The sequence below is a fragment of the Hemitrygon akajei genome, chromosome 2 (assembly GCF_048418815.1).
Source record: "Hemitrygon akajei chromosome 2, sHemAka1.3, whole genome shotgun sequence".
NCBI classification, from domain to species: domain Eukaryota; kingdom Metazoa; phylum Chordata; class Chondrichthyes; order Myliobatiformes; family Dasyatidae; genus Hemitrygon; species Hemitrygon akajei.
The window spans coordinates 93,095,000-93,111,498 of NC_133125.1; the positions used below are offsets into that span (position 1 = coordinate 93,095,000).

General features: G+C 40.0%; 1 protein-coding gene across 1 annotated transcript in view; it reads right to left on the minus strand.

Annotated features, from left to right (window-relative positions):
* LOC140714547 (low-density lipoprotein receptor-related protein 1-like) overlaps positions 1–16,499 on the minus strand; it is a 1,940,354-nt gene that overhangs the window by 736,550 nt on the left and 1,187,305 nt on the right. Inside the window, exon 18 of the mRNA XM_073025830.1 lies at positions 8,005–8,121. Within this exon, the coding sequence (XP_072881931.1) occupies positions 8,005–8,121 (117 nt within the window). The remainder of the gene's footprint in view (positions 1–8,004; positions 8,122–16,499) is intronic.

A 16,499-nucleotide genomic window follows, 5' to 3' on the forward strand; every position in this document is an offset into this window, starting at 1 on the left:
CAACAATGAGGTTTTGACTGACTGCTGAGAATTCCATGTACCATTGTGTTGCTGACTCTGAAAGACATTCAAATCCTCACAAGCAGCTTCATCATCTAAATTGCTCCAGGGCCCAAATAATGCTTTAGGTTCTCCATCTTTGCAAAAGTAGATCCTCCAGGCTAGCCTAGCAGAACATGGCTATAAAATGATTATCTTCCTATCTTTTCCTGAAATTATCTTTTTTTGTTATTTGGTTTAGGTTGTCAAAGTGACAACTTAACTCACAAGGGGACAATAAATTCTACTCATGCTTACCACCTCCAAAATAATAAAATAACGTGAAATCTACTTTTAAAGGTCATAAACAAGGTTTTATAAAGGCAAACATAAATCATATCTTGTACAACAAATTTTGTCCTTTGCTATTACTTGATGCCACCTATAGTGATTCTTATTCATCATGCAACACTGAATTATAACACCTGAGAATAATATTAATAACATATTTACCATTTATTGGGCAAGCACAAAACAAGCTATTGAAATAGTTTGTGGTAATACTCTGGATGGGGGGGGGGTCGTTAATTTATTATTTATTTATCTGTTTGTCAGAAAAGGCAATAAACAAGGACAACTAAAAAGGGACAACTTGCATGTAGAAACTGTAATGTCATTTAGGTTAGAAAGGAGCATATGATTTTCAGAGTCCTTTGCAGCTGAAACAAAATTGTGCTTATAACTCATTTACTGGTAGCTATAAGCACTGTTGCTGAAATGTTTTGTAAAACAGAAACATACAAGCTTGTTATTACATTATTTCCCATAAAAATACATAGAGCATTGATCAGTACAGCTCAGTACAGGCTCTCCAGCCCACAATATTGTGCCAACTCTAAGATCAAACTAACCCTTCCCTCCTACATAATCCACCATTTTTCTATCATTCATGTGCCTAGCTAAGAGTTTATTAAATGCCCCTCATGTATCTGCCTCTACCACCATCCCAGGCATGGCGGTCCATGCAGTCACCACTCTCTCTACCCCTGACATCCCCCCCATACTATCCTCCAATCATCTTAAAATTATGCCCCTACATATTAGTCATTTCTGCTCTGGGAAAAAGCCTCTGGATATCCACTCGATCTATGTCTCTCAGCATCTTGGTCACTTTTTCTAAAGATCTCTTAAAGTCACAGCAGCACATTGCTATTCATTTCTTTCATTTTCACAGATGGAATTTTGGGTGCAGACTACAAAGCACTGATGCCCCGCTGAAGTACAGTTAGCTCTAATGAATGGGCATGAAGTTCAAGCCAAATTCAATGTGACTGCAAAATAATATCTACAGCTAATGCAAACATTTATTTAGATGTTAACTGTGGGTGAGGACTTCTATCTATTCTCTCTGAAATAAATAAAGTATAAATAAAGTAATTGAAAAGTACAGCACAGAAACAGGCCCTTCAGCCCATCTAGTCTGTGATGGACCATTTAAACTGCCTACTCCCATCAACCTGCCCGGAGAACATACCGCTACCATTCAAGCACCTGTACAATCTTTTCATTCACATTGAAATCAAGCTCACATGCACCACTTTTGCTGCCAAATCACTTCATACTCGCATGACCCTCTAAAGTTTCCCCTCATTATCCCTTTAAACTTTTCACCTTTCACCCTTAACCTTTGACCTCTTGTTCTAGTTCCACCCAACCTCAGTGAAAAAAGAGTGCTTGCATTTACCCTATCTATGCCCCTCATAATCTGTATACCTTTATCAATTCTCCTCTCCATCTTCTACATTCTGAGGAATAAAGTCCTAACCTATTGAATCTTTTCTTATAACTCAGGTCCTTCAAACCAGGCAGTATTATTGTAAATTTTCTCTGTACTCTTTCAACCTTATTTACATAAAATAAAGTACAATAATTATTGACAATATTATTCAGAGCTCTGCATTTTATATCTTAAAGAAATGAAATGCAGAGGATTGCAGAGGGTGGCATTACACCACCCTGCCTAGCATCTCCACTGCCTGACTATCCATCCGCAACAACAGACAGGATCTCCCGGTTGCCACCCACTTCAACTCTGCTTCACATTCCCATTCGGATATGTCCATTCATGGCCTCCTCTACTGCCATGATGAGGCCAAACTCAGGTTGGAGGAGCAACACCTCATATACCGACTGGGTGGTCTCCAGCCCCTTGGTATGAACATCGAATTCTCCAACTTTTGGTAATTCCCTCCCTCTCCCTTCCCCCATCCCACTTTCATTCTGTCTCCTCTTCTAGCTGCCTATCACCTCTCTCATGATTCTGCCTTCTTCTACTACCCATAGTGCTTTCCCCTTAAATTCCTTCTTCACCTCTCCAGCCTATCCCCTCCCTGCTTCCCCTGCCCCACCCCTTGATCTTTCCTCTGATTGGTTTTCCACCCTCCCCCCACCTTCTTTATGGGGCTCCTGCCCCCTCCTTCTTCAGTCCTGATGAAGGGTCTCGGCCCGAAACGTTGACTGCTCATTTCAACGGATGCTGCCCGACCTGCTGAGTTCATCCAGCTTGTTTGTAAGTTAGTTGTTAATTTGCCTATTTGAAGAATGCTGCAGCACTTCCATTGGCCGCTTTAGACACCACAGTTCTGGCTTCTGACACCAAACTACTGCTAGCGGATAAATGTAGCACACATGAAACTCTTCCTGGGGTCATACGATCATTGTCACTGAAAGAGTGGAAGTGCACTGCTGATAAAGGTTCTATGCACACACTTAAATAAGTATCTACAACTTGAATGGTTTAGTGATTGCTGTAGTGTTTGTCTTTTTTTGTTAATAAATAGTTAAAAACTTAGCCATAGTTGGTGGACAGTGCAGAGAGTTTAAATAAAGTGAGTGAGGCAGTTGGCATATTTTTCACACAACTGTTCTACAGGGACTCCAGGTTGTGTAGAGGGAGTGAGTGTGTAAAAGAAGCGAGGGGGGCATTTCTGCGCAACAGAACCGAGGAGACACTGGATTGTGTAAAGGGAGAGAGTTTAAAAGAAGCGAACGGCATCAGTCGGCGCATTTTGCACACTGTATTTCCTGAAGAGACATTTGTTTGTGCATAATTAGGCATTTGGCAAGGACCACAAAAAAGAAGTTGGGTGTAAGTGGAGCGATCATTGTACGAGTGGGCCAGTGTTGGAGTGGGGAGTTGAAGTTTTGGCTTACCATGGCTTTGGCAAAGGGAGGCAAAGGCTATAGGTAGATTTTTTTCATTATTTATTCTTTTTTTCATTCTTTTAGCACATGTAGAGCAGTGGGGATGCTAGGTAGAATAGTGGAATGCTCCTCTTGTGGGATGTGGGAACAGAGGGAGTCATCCAGTGTTCCTGGTGACTGCACCTACAAGAAATGCATCCATGGGAGAGCTGCATCCAGCTGAACTAGTGCTGCATGGTGGTGATGGTGGGGCGGGGGGAAGTTTTGATGTTTTACAGTAGAGTTTCAAGGGGACAAGATCCAACCTGATGAACAGATGGTGGAGTGGTTGCTTAGAAAGATGTTAAGCCAGCATACAAAATCAGGCATCAAAAGGTTGAGCATGGTGGAACAAATGTTCTGAGCTGCATATATTTCAACGCAAGGAGTACTGAAGGAAAGGCAGATGAGCTTCAGTAATGAATCAGCACTCAGAATTATGACATTGTAACCATTAGTGAGACTTGGTTGCAAGAGAGGCAGGACTGGCAGTTCAATATTTTGGAATTCTGTTGTTTTTAATATGATAGAGCTGGAGGGATTAAAGAGGGAGGGGTGGTATTACGAGTCGGAGAAATAGTCATAGCAGTGTTCAGTCAGGACAGACTGGAGAAGTTACATAGTGAGGTTTTAATGGGTAGAAATGAGGAAAAAGAAAGGTACGGCCAGGTTTAAGGTATTATATTTTAGACCGCCCAGCAGTCTGCGGGATTTAGAGCTGCTAATTTGAAGACAGATCATAGACTGTTACAAGAAACATAAGGTTGTGATAGTAGGTGATTTTAACTTTCCACATATTGGCTGGATCTCCCATATTGAAAAAGGGATGGATGGGAAAGAGTTTGTCAAATGTGTTCTGAAAAGTTTCTTTAATCAGTACATAAGATTCCCAACTAGAGAGAATCTAGTGTGATACTAGATCTCCTATTAGAGAATGAGGCAGGGCAGGTGACAGAAATTTGTGTAGAGGAACACTTTGCTTCTAATGCCATTAGATTCAAGGTAGTTATGGTAAGAATAGGTCTGGTTCTCAGGTTGAAATTCTAAATTGAAAATAGGCCAATTTTGATGCTATCAGAAAGGATCTGGCAAGTGGATTGGGACAGGTTGTTTTCTGGAAAAGATGTACCTGGAAAGTGGAAAGCCTTCAGAAGTGAAACCTTGAGAGGACAGAGTTTGTATATTCCTGTGAGAATAAACGGCAAGGGTAACAGGATTATGCATCTTGACTTTTGAGAGATATTGAGGTCCTGTTTAAGAAAAAGAAGATAGTGCACAGCAGGTACAATATATTCAGGCAGAGCAAAGGATGAACTTGCCAAGTATAAGAAATGCAAGATAACACTTAAAAAGGAAATCAGGAGGCATGAGGTTAAAAGGAGACATGAGGTTTCTCTAGCAGAAAGGCGAAGGAGAATCCTAAGGGCTTCTACAAGTATATTAAGAACAAAGGACAGCAGGGAACAAAGTTGGTCTTCTGGAAGATCAGAGTGGTAATCTATATGTGGACTGAATAAGATGGGGGAGATCATAAACAGATTTTTTGCATCTGTATTTACTCTGCAGATGGACACAGAGTCTATTGATGTGAGGCAATGTAGCAGTGAGGTCATGGACCCTATACAGATAACAGAAGAGGAGGTGTTTGCTGTCTTGGGGCAAATTAAAGTGGATAAATCCCCAGAGCCTGACAATCTGTTCTCTCGGACCCTGTGGGAGGCTATTGCAGAAATTGCAGAGGCTCTAGTGGAGGTATTTAAAACATCCTTAGCCACAGGTGAAGTGCAAGATGATTGGAGGATAGCTAATATAATTGTATTGTTTAAGAAAGGCTCTAAGAATAAGCTATGAAATTATAGGTTGGTGAATCTGACATCAGTAGTGAGAAAGTTATTGGAAGGTATTGAAAGGGACCAGATACTTAAGTATTTGGATAGACAGGGATTGATAATCAACATGGCTTTGAGCATATTAACTAATTTTATAGAATTTAATGAGGAAGTTACCAGGAAAGTTGATGAAGGCAAGGTAGAACTTATTGTCTACATGGACTTTAGCAAGGCCTTTTTATAAGGTCTCTATGGAAGGTTTGTCAAGAAGATTTAGTTACCTGGCATTCAAGATGGAAGAAGACAGAGGGTGGTTATAGATAGTTGCCTCTCTGACTGGAGGCCTGTGACTCGAGGTGAGCCACAGATATTAGTTCTAGGTACATTGTTTTTTGTCATCTATATCAATGAGCTGGATGATAATGTGGTAAAATGGTTCAGCAAATTTGAGATTAATACCAAGATTGGGGGTGTAGTTGATAGCAAGGAAGATGAACAAAGCTTGCAGCAGGATCTGGAGCAGCTGGAAAAACAGGTTGAAAAAAAATGGAATGTAATGCAGACTAGTGTGAGGTGTTGCCTTTTGGGAAGACGATCCAGGGTAGGTCCTACACAGTGAACAGTAGGGGACTGAGGACTGTGTAGAACAGAGGGATCTGGGAATACAGATCCATAATTCCTTGAAAGTGGGGGTCACAAGGTTGTTTAGAAAGCTTTTGGTACTTTGGCCTTCATAAATCAATGCACTTAGTGCAGGAGTTAGGATGTTATGTTGACATTGTATAAGACCTTGGTGAAGCCTAATTTGGAGTATTGTGTAGAGTTTTGGTTACCTTCCTACAGGAAAGATGTAAATAAGATTGAAAGAGTGCAGAGAAAATTTAGAAGGATGTTGCCAGGATTTGAGGATCTTAGTTATAGAGTAAGATTGAATAGGTTAGGGTTTTATTTCCTAGAATGTAGAAGATTGAGAGGAGATTTGATAGCGGCATTTAAAATTAAGAGGGGTATAGATAGGGTAAATGTAACCAGGTTTACTCCCATTGAGTTTGGGTGACTGCAACTAGAGTCATGGGTTAATTATAAAAGATGAAAAGTGTAAGGAGAATATGAGGAGTATATCCTTCACTCAGAGGGTGGTGAGAGTGCAGAATAAGCTGCCAGTGCAAGTAATGGATGTGGGGTCGATTTCAACATTTAAGAGAAGTTTGGATAGGTACATGGATGGGAGGGGTATGGAGGGTTATGGTCTGGGTGCATGTCAACAGGACTAGGCAGATTAATGGTTGGGCAGAGACTAGATGTGCCAAGGAGCCTGTTTCTGTGCTCTATCATTCAGTGGTTTTATCCTATGGTGTTTTCTGTTCCCTTTATTGAATCCGCAAAACTAGTAGGTGCAGAGGGGATGTCAGGGGTAAGTCTTTTATGCAGAGAGTGGTGAGTGTGTGGAATGGGCTGTCGGCAACTGTCGTGGAAGCAGATTTAATAGGGTCTTTTAAGAAGCTTCTGGATAGGTCAATGGAGTTTAGAAAAATAGAGGGCTATAGGTAACCCTAGGTATTTTTTTAAAGTAAGTAGATGTTCAGCCCTGCATTGTGGGCTGAAGGGCCTGTATTGTGCTGTAGGTTTTCTATGTTCCTAATTCCCTACAACATTATCAGATGTTGCTTGATGCACCCTGGACACAATCATGGTTAACTTTCCTGGATCCATTAACTGGGGTGTTGGTCAAGGTTAGAGATGGGTCAGGAGCTCAAAGAGTAGAGCTAGGAAAGGGATATCATGATAGGGTGAATGCTTTGGAGGATGTTGCCAAAATGCAGCCTGGTAAGGAATGGTTTTGCAGGCAGGAGGCTTGTGAGATTGAGGTGAAACAGCAATATTTTCTCTCCACGTACACTACTTCTCTCTGCACTTAAAAAGCAGGTTAAGTACCAGCTGCCAACTTCCTTAGTATTTAACTGGTTGGATCACCTTATTGAAAATGGCTGGCTGACAGCCATTCCCTGTTTCCATTCAACCTAGAACTGGATGTTTCCGAATCTCTGATCAAGTTTGAAATGTTTATTATGTGAACAGCTCAGCTTTTCTAATGTGTTAGATTTATTACTATCCAAAACATCAGATGTGACATATACACTATGTTTAACTGCTGCTTGCACTTGAATACATCACATCACTTCGATGATTCCTTCAGAGACTGGAAGCAATGGTCAAACACTGCAGAACATAGAATTGGTGTTGTTTATAAGGTCTAAAATATGCAACAGTGACTGTGCCTTAAATTATATTTAAATGGACTATCACCTGTCATTGTTCTTTTCTATATTTTTCAATGATTACACCTTATGTAGTATCATTGAAAACAGATATGATTTCTTGATTATAACTAAGAACTCCTTCATGAGTTTCAAATTTTACATATCTTGATTACAAGAAATCCTTGTTAATCTTTTTTTATCAGCCACAGTATTGCTTCTCCACCTTCATGAATTAAATTTTGCTTCTGGAACAACTGTAATGACTTCAGTGCTAATTTTAACCACCTTTTTAGTCGTATTATTCACTCTTCATTGGAACACTTATATAATTTATTTCAGCTTGGGCTTAATCTTGTGGAAACTAAGCAGTTATTACTTCAAGCAAGGTAAAAGTGATAGCCATCAACATTAGAAATTAGTAGTCTAGCTGAAGACTGCATACCTACTTTTCCATATTCATTTGCTTCCTGTAACCCATCTCATCATAAGAATAGTTACCCATTAATCTAGCTCTATTTAATGTGGTTTCTTATACCCAATCTAGCAGCTTGAGTAGAATAAACTTGTCATTCTCATCACACCTAGGGCAGGAAGCTAATAATTCATAAGACATTATTCTTATAATATACTGTATCTGACTACCTACAACATTGCCATGAGTTAATCAATAGATCTTGTGAGGAGCCACTAACCACATGATGCTGTTTCATCAGTTCGGTCTCCACAATCATCTTCTAAGTCACACACCCATGACATTGGGATACAACGTCCACTGGAACAGGAAAACTGACTGGATTGGCAAGTCTTCCCTGCAACAAAATAACAGCAGCATGGATCAGTGGATGCCCAAAATTAAAATAACCTTCAGATTATTAAGTTACATTTTTAAGATTCTCCAAGAGTAACCTCAGTTTAGAAGGCTTGTTTTATTTTTAATTAAAGATAAGAAGGTTTAACCACACAAATAATATCAGATAGATTTAAGCTATCCTGAAATATAAACAATCATGCAAATCAATCTAATAGGTTTTGCGCAGAGTCCAAATCCAGTTCTTTTCACTCAATGGCAATAAATGCAACAATTGTGTTATCTCATGTGAAATTTGTGTATAATTTGTGTACAATTTATGCTTTTCCTGTGATTGCTGCTGATATGATGTGCCTGTGATGCCAATGCAGGCTTTACAAAGGAGCTGTGCATTCATATACCTGTACTTACAACAATAAACTTGACGTTGACATTTAGTGACACAACACACATGTCCTGAATGTGCTCTGTTGTAATAAAGCAAACATGATACACTATATGTTTTTTGTCTTAATTTTGATACTCATTACTCAGAAGAAATATGTGATATGGTCAACCATATTCTAACAAAATCAAACTGTTTTTTTATATTGCAGGTCTAACATGGTGTCTGATGGCATTTCACAGGAATTTTATCAAAAGCAATTTGCTGTCAAAATCAGACGCTCAGCCAGTCAACCAGTCAACCAGTATCTGTGGAATGAGAAACTAGTTTAGGTCAGGCAGCCTTCCTCAGAACTGAAATATTGTTTTTTTTTTCTGTTTCTGTTTCAGATTCTGGAATCTGCAGTTTCATTTTATTTTCAAATTTGACACCAAGCTGCTTAAGAAGATTTCAAGGTAAAAGGATGAAAGCCGGCTATATGTGATAGATTTTATGCGCTATCAGGTGGCAGGTTGAGAGGTTTAGAAAGGGGATTTCATAGATTTGGACCCTTGCAGTTTAACAGATGACTGACAGTAGTCTAATATTGTATAACAGTCTAATGGTGCAAATTCTCCTACAATTTTAGAAATGTTGACAATTATGGAGGCATAAATAATGTAGATGGTAACAGTCTTTTTCCAAGGGTACTGGAGTCTTGAATGAGGAAGTATTTGTCAATGTTGAAAGGGGAAAAGTTTATAGGAGACCTGAGGTGAAACTTTGTCATGGGGGTGGGGGTGGGGGTGGGAGGGAGGGCTGAGGATTCGTAATGAGCTGCCAGAGAAGATGGTTAAGGCAGGTACAATGGTATCATTTGAAAAGTACTGGATAGGCACATGGAATTCTGGGGCTGAATGGGATATGGGCGGAATGCAGGAAATTGGGACCAGCTAGGTGGGCATCATAGTTGGCATAGATTCGATGGGCTGAGAGGCCTGTATCCGTGCTATATGAATCAGTAATGCTTCAGAAGCCAAGACTGGAAGAGGGCCAATCTGACCATGGATTGCAAGGATACAGAGAATGTGGAAGGACTTAAAGGAAAGGACGAAATTGTTTTCAATTAAGCATTTTGTTATCTAGCTGCCAATTCACCTAGCACAAAATGATAGCTAGAATGGGAATATACATTTCCACAGAATAGATGATTTGAGACTAGTTAAAACTACATTAGCATAATCAGGTCAAGAGGCTTTTAGTGTTTACAGGATAAAGAAAGGGCAAGATATGGTACAGAAATGAGAAAATCTGCAGATGCTGGAAATCCAACACACACAAAAAATGTTAGAGGAACTCAGCAGGCCAGGCAGCATCTATTGAAAAAAGTATAATTGATATTTCAGGCCAAGACCTTTCAGCAGGACTGGGGAAAAGGTTTGTTGAAGGTATGGTACAGATTTGGATTGGCAATAGATGTTTTAAAGATGATGTTTCGATATAGTTGAAAGTCACCTTGAACCAAATGTAACATCAAGATTATAAACCGAGTTGAGGAAGGTTGGTCTTGGGACAGGGAGTAAGTTAATTACAAATGAATGATATTTTCTCCATATTTGGTCATCAGGGATTTTGTGCTATGGGATTTGTGGACCTGACATCTTACAGACTATAAAATGACTAAGTAAAGTGAAGTTGGGTGTTGTCAGAGGACAAATGAAAACTGTACTACTGGTAGATAATGTTCCTAATGGACAAGACATAAATAGACAATGAAACAAGAGGCACACTGGAGCAATTGATATTTGAAGAGGCAAAAGTAACCATCATTGGAGAATTAAGCATATGAAGCAAAATGACCATTTACTAATCAAAAAAAGGTGTAGAGCATCAATTGATCTGTTGAGTTCTTACTGCCAATATTACCCTTTTTTGCTTAAAACATTTTCAAATACTTATCCTTTCTTTAAAAATGCCATTAAACATCTTAAACAATTAAACATGTTATTGATATTAATGTTTCAATCCTTTTTTCAAGTTTTACTGTTTAGTTTCTTCATACTTCTCTAAAATATAGAAAAACCTAATAGCTTCATATTTCAATTCAGTACAGAGAAGTTAATTACCTTCATTAAACTTACTCAAAATTACACAAAAGACAATTAAAATTCTTGCTAGTCAGATTGCAATGAGCCTAGCAAGAATATTAATTGTTCCTTGTGTAATTTTGAAGATAAAAATTTGTATGAAGCAACTTAACCCAATAAAATATCTCAGGGGCTTTAGAGAAAGAGAAAGGAAAAGCAAAATTGACTCTAAGCTCATGAAACCTGTAGCAGAACTGGGCAACAGTTTCCTAGTGTGGGTACTGGGGAATTTTAGCAAGCCACAGCTTTACCACTGTATTCCATATGAATTCCAGTAGCAGAGTGTTTGAATTCACAGACTGGAACCTATGGAAGTTTGGGACTCCCACATGTGCCTACATTTCATTGCAGAATTGCTAGCATATATCAGCAAGATTGAGCCCTTAAATAGAAAATAATTTCCTGCAAACATTCTTTTTTTTTGATCCCTCATGTGTTACAATGTTTGGCTGTCTCCTGATAGATGACTAACACAAAGCTTATGATATGGAAGATAACTTCAGTAAATTTGTAATAGCTGCCACTTAAGAAGGCTGTATTAACTGGATGGCTGCATGTGGAATATAAAAACATCATTTGATTATACAGATAATATGTTCATATCCGCTTAAGAAAATCATCCCTTTTTATCTTCATATACTGTATGTGTCCTGCCTGACTATATGAGCATAATACTCTGGTTTTAGTATAATCAACAGTGCAGTTTACATGTGCAAAATTACTATGCAAGGTGCCTTCTCAGTGCATATCAACAGCCATCATTCACTCATTTGAATATCTCTTCTCGATCAAATTGTTATCCTCACATCCTCAAGTCAAAAGGATGTGATTTTAAAAGCTGTGCCAATTCTTCATGCTATACTGAAGGTATGCAACAGGAGCTTCATGAGTATGAAAAAAATGTGGAAGCAGAGGGCTCCTGAATCTAGGAGCAGCACCAAAAACACAGAGGCTGCATAGGTATAAAACTAACACGGGAATAAGATGCTGCGCATTAGGAACAATGCAACAGAGAGCTTAAGGACTGCGCTGAAGAGAGAGATGTTACATTTCTGGGCAATGAGGGAGACAGAAGCTCTCGAAAATCTATAACATCACAGGAACGAGGCTACATGAGGTTAGAAGAATTACTTCAGACAGAGAAAGTACCAGAGCAGAGGTCTCATGGATTCAGGGGTAGTTCTAGAAACAGGGGTTCCATAGGCTTAGAGTCAACCTGATCCTGATGTTTTGATACAAAATGGGAGGTTTCTCTTCAAGAATCATGGTTAGGATGTCCAAGCAGCAATGGAAAGTGTAGGGAGATCAGAATGGGGAAAAGCCCAAGAAAATAGAAGGGTGAAAAAGAATAGAGGAAAAGAGAAGGAAGCAAGAACAGAGAAGGAAGTCACTCCAGGTTGTCACATCCACATCTTGCTGTCCCAAAGTTCCTTAACCCTCATCCATCTTTTGATCAGAGATGGCTGTCAGTACCAACATTGCATTCTAGCTCAGTGCACTTGGGGGTGTGGGGGTGTGGGGGTGTGGGAGAGAGAGAGAGAGAGAGAGAGAGAGAGAGAGAGAGAGAGAGAGAGAGAGAGAGAGAGAGAGAGAGAGAGAGAGAGAGAGAGAGGCGCTGGAGAGCAAGTGTCAAGGAATCAGGGAACATGAGAAGGAAGATTTTCTCATGCTTAGATTCAAGGTATGTAACAGAGAGAATAGGGTTGTAAAGATAGGGGATGAGTGGTTCTGAGGGAAGGTGCAAAGGTTAATGTAGATTAATAATTGTAGAGGGCAATGAACAAGAAGGGACTCATGGACAGGGAAAATTGGGAGAGGGACAAAAGCAATTAGGTAGGTACTGGGTGTACTAAGGATGCATTAGTAGGCCATAGTAACCTTTATGAATATAGCTGGTCTAACAATTCACTGACAGTCTTGATGTTGTATGTGATGCACCATCAATAACTCACGCTGAGACGTAGGAAGTGAGATATCGGCTTTTATTGACTGGAAGAATAAACAGCACTACATCCTGGGGAAAATGAGGGAGAGCAGCAGCCCACAGTCGCCTTTATACAGGGGTCTGTGGGAGGAGCCACAGGAGCAGTCAGCAGGGTCTGTGGGAGGAGCCACAGGAGCAGTCAGACAGGTATATCTAGTTCACCACAGTATGGTTTGTTCAAATTAAGGTCTGAGGTTGTTTTCTTGACCCTACTGAGCCCTCTTGATTTCAGTTCACAGTCAAGTGTCTAGCTTTGCCAACAATCTGACCTAAAGGTCATTTGTTAATCAAAAAAAAAACACACACTAATTCTCAGGACAAGGTGGCAACCCTGATAAAATTCTTACACTTGATGGAGAGGGACTTCAGTTGCAAATTTACAACCTCGGTCCTGCTGTTTAAGAAGCAGAGTTCATGGCAGGATACCTTATGTGACTCACCACAGTCATGGCCAATTTCAAAACATGAATCAAAGTACATTATCTGTTGAAAATAACGTGCTCCCTTCTCCATTCGTCCCTCCCCACTGATCTCCCTCCTCGCATTTATCTTTGCAAGCAGAACAAGTGCTACGCTTGCCCCTACACCTCCTCCCTTACTACCATTCAGGGCCCCAAACAGTCCTTCCAGGTGAGGCGACAATTCACTTGTGAGTCTGTTGGGTTCATATACTGTGTTTGGTGGTCCTGGTGTGGCCCCCTGCATGTTGGTGAGACTTGACATAGATTGGGAGACCGCTTTGCTGAACATTTATGCTCTGTCCACCAAAACAAGCGGGATCTCCCAGTGGCCACCCATTTTAATTCCACTTCCCATTCCCATTCCAAAATGTCCATCCATGGACTCCTCCACTGTTGGGATAAGGCCACACTTAGGTTGGAGGAGCAATATCTTATATTCCGTTTGGGTAGCTTCCAACCTAATGGCATGAACTTCAATTTCTCAAACTTCCAGTAATGCCTCTCCCCCCACCGCCCGGCGCCCTTTCACCAGTTCCCATCCCCTTGTCACTCTCTCATATTATCTCCTTATCCGCCCATCACCTCCCGCTGGTGCTCCATCGCCCTCACCTTTTTTTCTTTCTTCCATGGCCTTCTGTCTCTTTCACTAATCAGCTTCCCAGCTCTTTGCTTCATCCCTCTCGCTCCACCTATTGTCTGTCATTTCTTTCTCCCACCCCCCACCTTTCAAATCTACTCCTCAGCATTCTCTCTCTAGTTCTGCTGAAGGATTTCAGCCTGAAATGCCAACTGTACTTTTTTCCATAGATGCTGCCTGGCCTGCTGAGTTCCTCCAGCATTTTGTGTGTGTGTTGCTTGGATTTCCAGCATCTGTAGATCTTTTTTTATTTAAGAGTCCTTGTGCAGGATCCCCTAAAGGTTCATTTGCAAGTTGAGTCTGCGTTGAGAATGGCAAGTGCAATGTTAGCATTCATTTCAAGAGGACAAGAATATAAAAGCAAAGATGGAAAAGAATCTAGTGCTTTCCCAGCGTATATAATGAATAAACTTTTCTCGGGCTTCCAGCTGGGTATAGATTCCAGTTCCAGAAATAAAACTAGAGGAAAAAATTTTAACAAAGACATAGGTCTCATTTTAAGTGAGAACTGGATTTTGATTGTAAATGAGGCAGGAGCGTGGAAACTTGATTGGATGAGGATCAACCAATCAGGAGGGATGGATGACACAGGATATAAATACCACTGGACAAGACATCATTCCTGATGACAATGGCAGAGTTTGTCATCAGAACATCAGTTTAAAAGCAAGGATGTAATTTTGAGGCTTTATAAAGCACTGGTGAGGCCTGACCTGGGCTATTGTGAGTAGTTTTGGGCTCCTTATTTTAGAAAGGATGTGCTGAAACTGGAGAGAGTTGAAAGGAAGTTCATGAAAATAATTCCAGGATTGAATAGCTTGTCGTATGAAGAGTGTTTGATGGCTCTGGGCCTGTACTCACTAGAATTCAGAAGAATGAGAGGTAACTTCACTGAAACCCATTGAAATGCGTTGATAGGATGAATATGGAGAGAATGTTTCCTAAAGTGTGACAGAGTAAGACAAGGGAACACAGCTTCAGAATAGAGGGGCATCCTTTTGGATTGGAGACAAAGAGACATTTCTTTAGTCAAAGAGTGGTGAATCTGTGGAATTCTTTGCCACAGGCAGCTGTGGAGGCCAAGTTTTTATGTATATTTAGGACAGAGATTGATAAATTCTTGATTGCTCAGGGCATGAAGGGATATGGGGAGATAGCAGGAGATTGGTGCCAAGAGGAAAACTGGATCAGCCATGATGAAATGACAGAGCGGACTCAATGGGCCAAATGGCCTAATTGTGCTCTTGCATCTTAATGTCTATGGTCTTATTTGTCTTCATAAACCATAGTATTAAGTATAGAGATTGGGACGTTATGCTAAAGTTGTATAAGTCATTGATGAGGTCAAATTTGAAGTATTCTGGTCACTTACTTAAAGTAAGTTTGAAAGAGTACAGAGAAAATTTACAAGGATGTTACTGAGACTTGAGGGCCTGACTAATCAGGCAAAGTTGAATATGGTATGACTTTATTCCCTGGAGCATGGAGAATGAAGAGAGATTTAATAGAGGTTTACAAAATTATGCGTGGTATAGATAATGTTAATGCAAGGAAGCTTCTTCCATTGAAATTGGGTGAGACTAAAACTAGAGTTCATAGGTTAAAGGTGTAAGGTCAAATATTTCAGGGGAACCTGAGGAACAAACCTGCATCACTCAGAGAGTGGTGCAAATGTGGTAGAGGCAGATACAAGTTAGATTGCAATATTGAAGAGAAGTTTGGATAAGTGCATGGGTTTGTGTGGTATGGAGGCCTATGGTTGAGGTGCAGGTCAATGTGGCTGCAGAGAATAATAGTGTGGTATGGATCAGATGGGTCGAAGGGCCTGTTTTTGTGCTGTAGTGCTCAAAGACTCTCTCTGCACCTCTTGTTTTTCACAGCTGCTCATTAATTCCTCTTTAGTTGTTTTTATCAATAAGCCACACAATGGCAATTTGAAGCCAATTAACTCACAAGCACATAATGGAAGGAACATTCCATCTCCAAATGACCCAGTCACCTTATCAAACACCTTCTGCTTCACCTCCTCCAGACACTGTATGATCTTACCATAGCCTCATCACATAACTCAGAACCCAGAGAACTGTGTGGAAGCAAGACATCTGCAATGCTAGGGGCTCCTTAAGAGGTTAAAAATAAAGGTAAGAGAGTGCAGCAATAGAGGTGATGTCTTTCAGATGATGGAAATTATTATATTGCTAATAGATGGATATGGGTATAGATGGGACACTCAGGCCTGTGCATGGTAATATCAATTGTTTAGATAGAATGGGGACATCCTGTGATTAGTCAAGATATTATATGAATGTGTCTTTTACCTTAATAAAAAAGCACTTTTATGTCTTGTTACAGATATTGCAAACAAATGTAATATTTGGATGCAAAAAACAAATGTTTCTTAATTTTCTCCACAAATTTCCAGAATGCAATTATACTAATGAACTTGGACACTTATGGTAATATAATGGTTCTTCAGCTGCCTAATGAGTTTAAAGGATAATTGTTACAGGGGCATGATTTACTGTCAATTTTTAATCACATATGAAATTGCACCCTTGAGAGTTTTGCCTTACAGAATTAGCCAATATACTACAATTCAGCTCATGTTTGGTAAACTAGAATGGTAATGACCATTTGTGTACTTTAAAATAAAACATATGGCCCATGAAATAAAGCCAGTCAGAGCATTCGCAATGCAGCAACAAACTAACCTGCTGATTCTGTGCATATTCAACACATTTTTTCCTTAATCCTTGGGAAACTATTGCTTCGAAAACAGCCGCTAC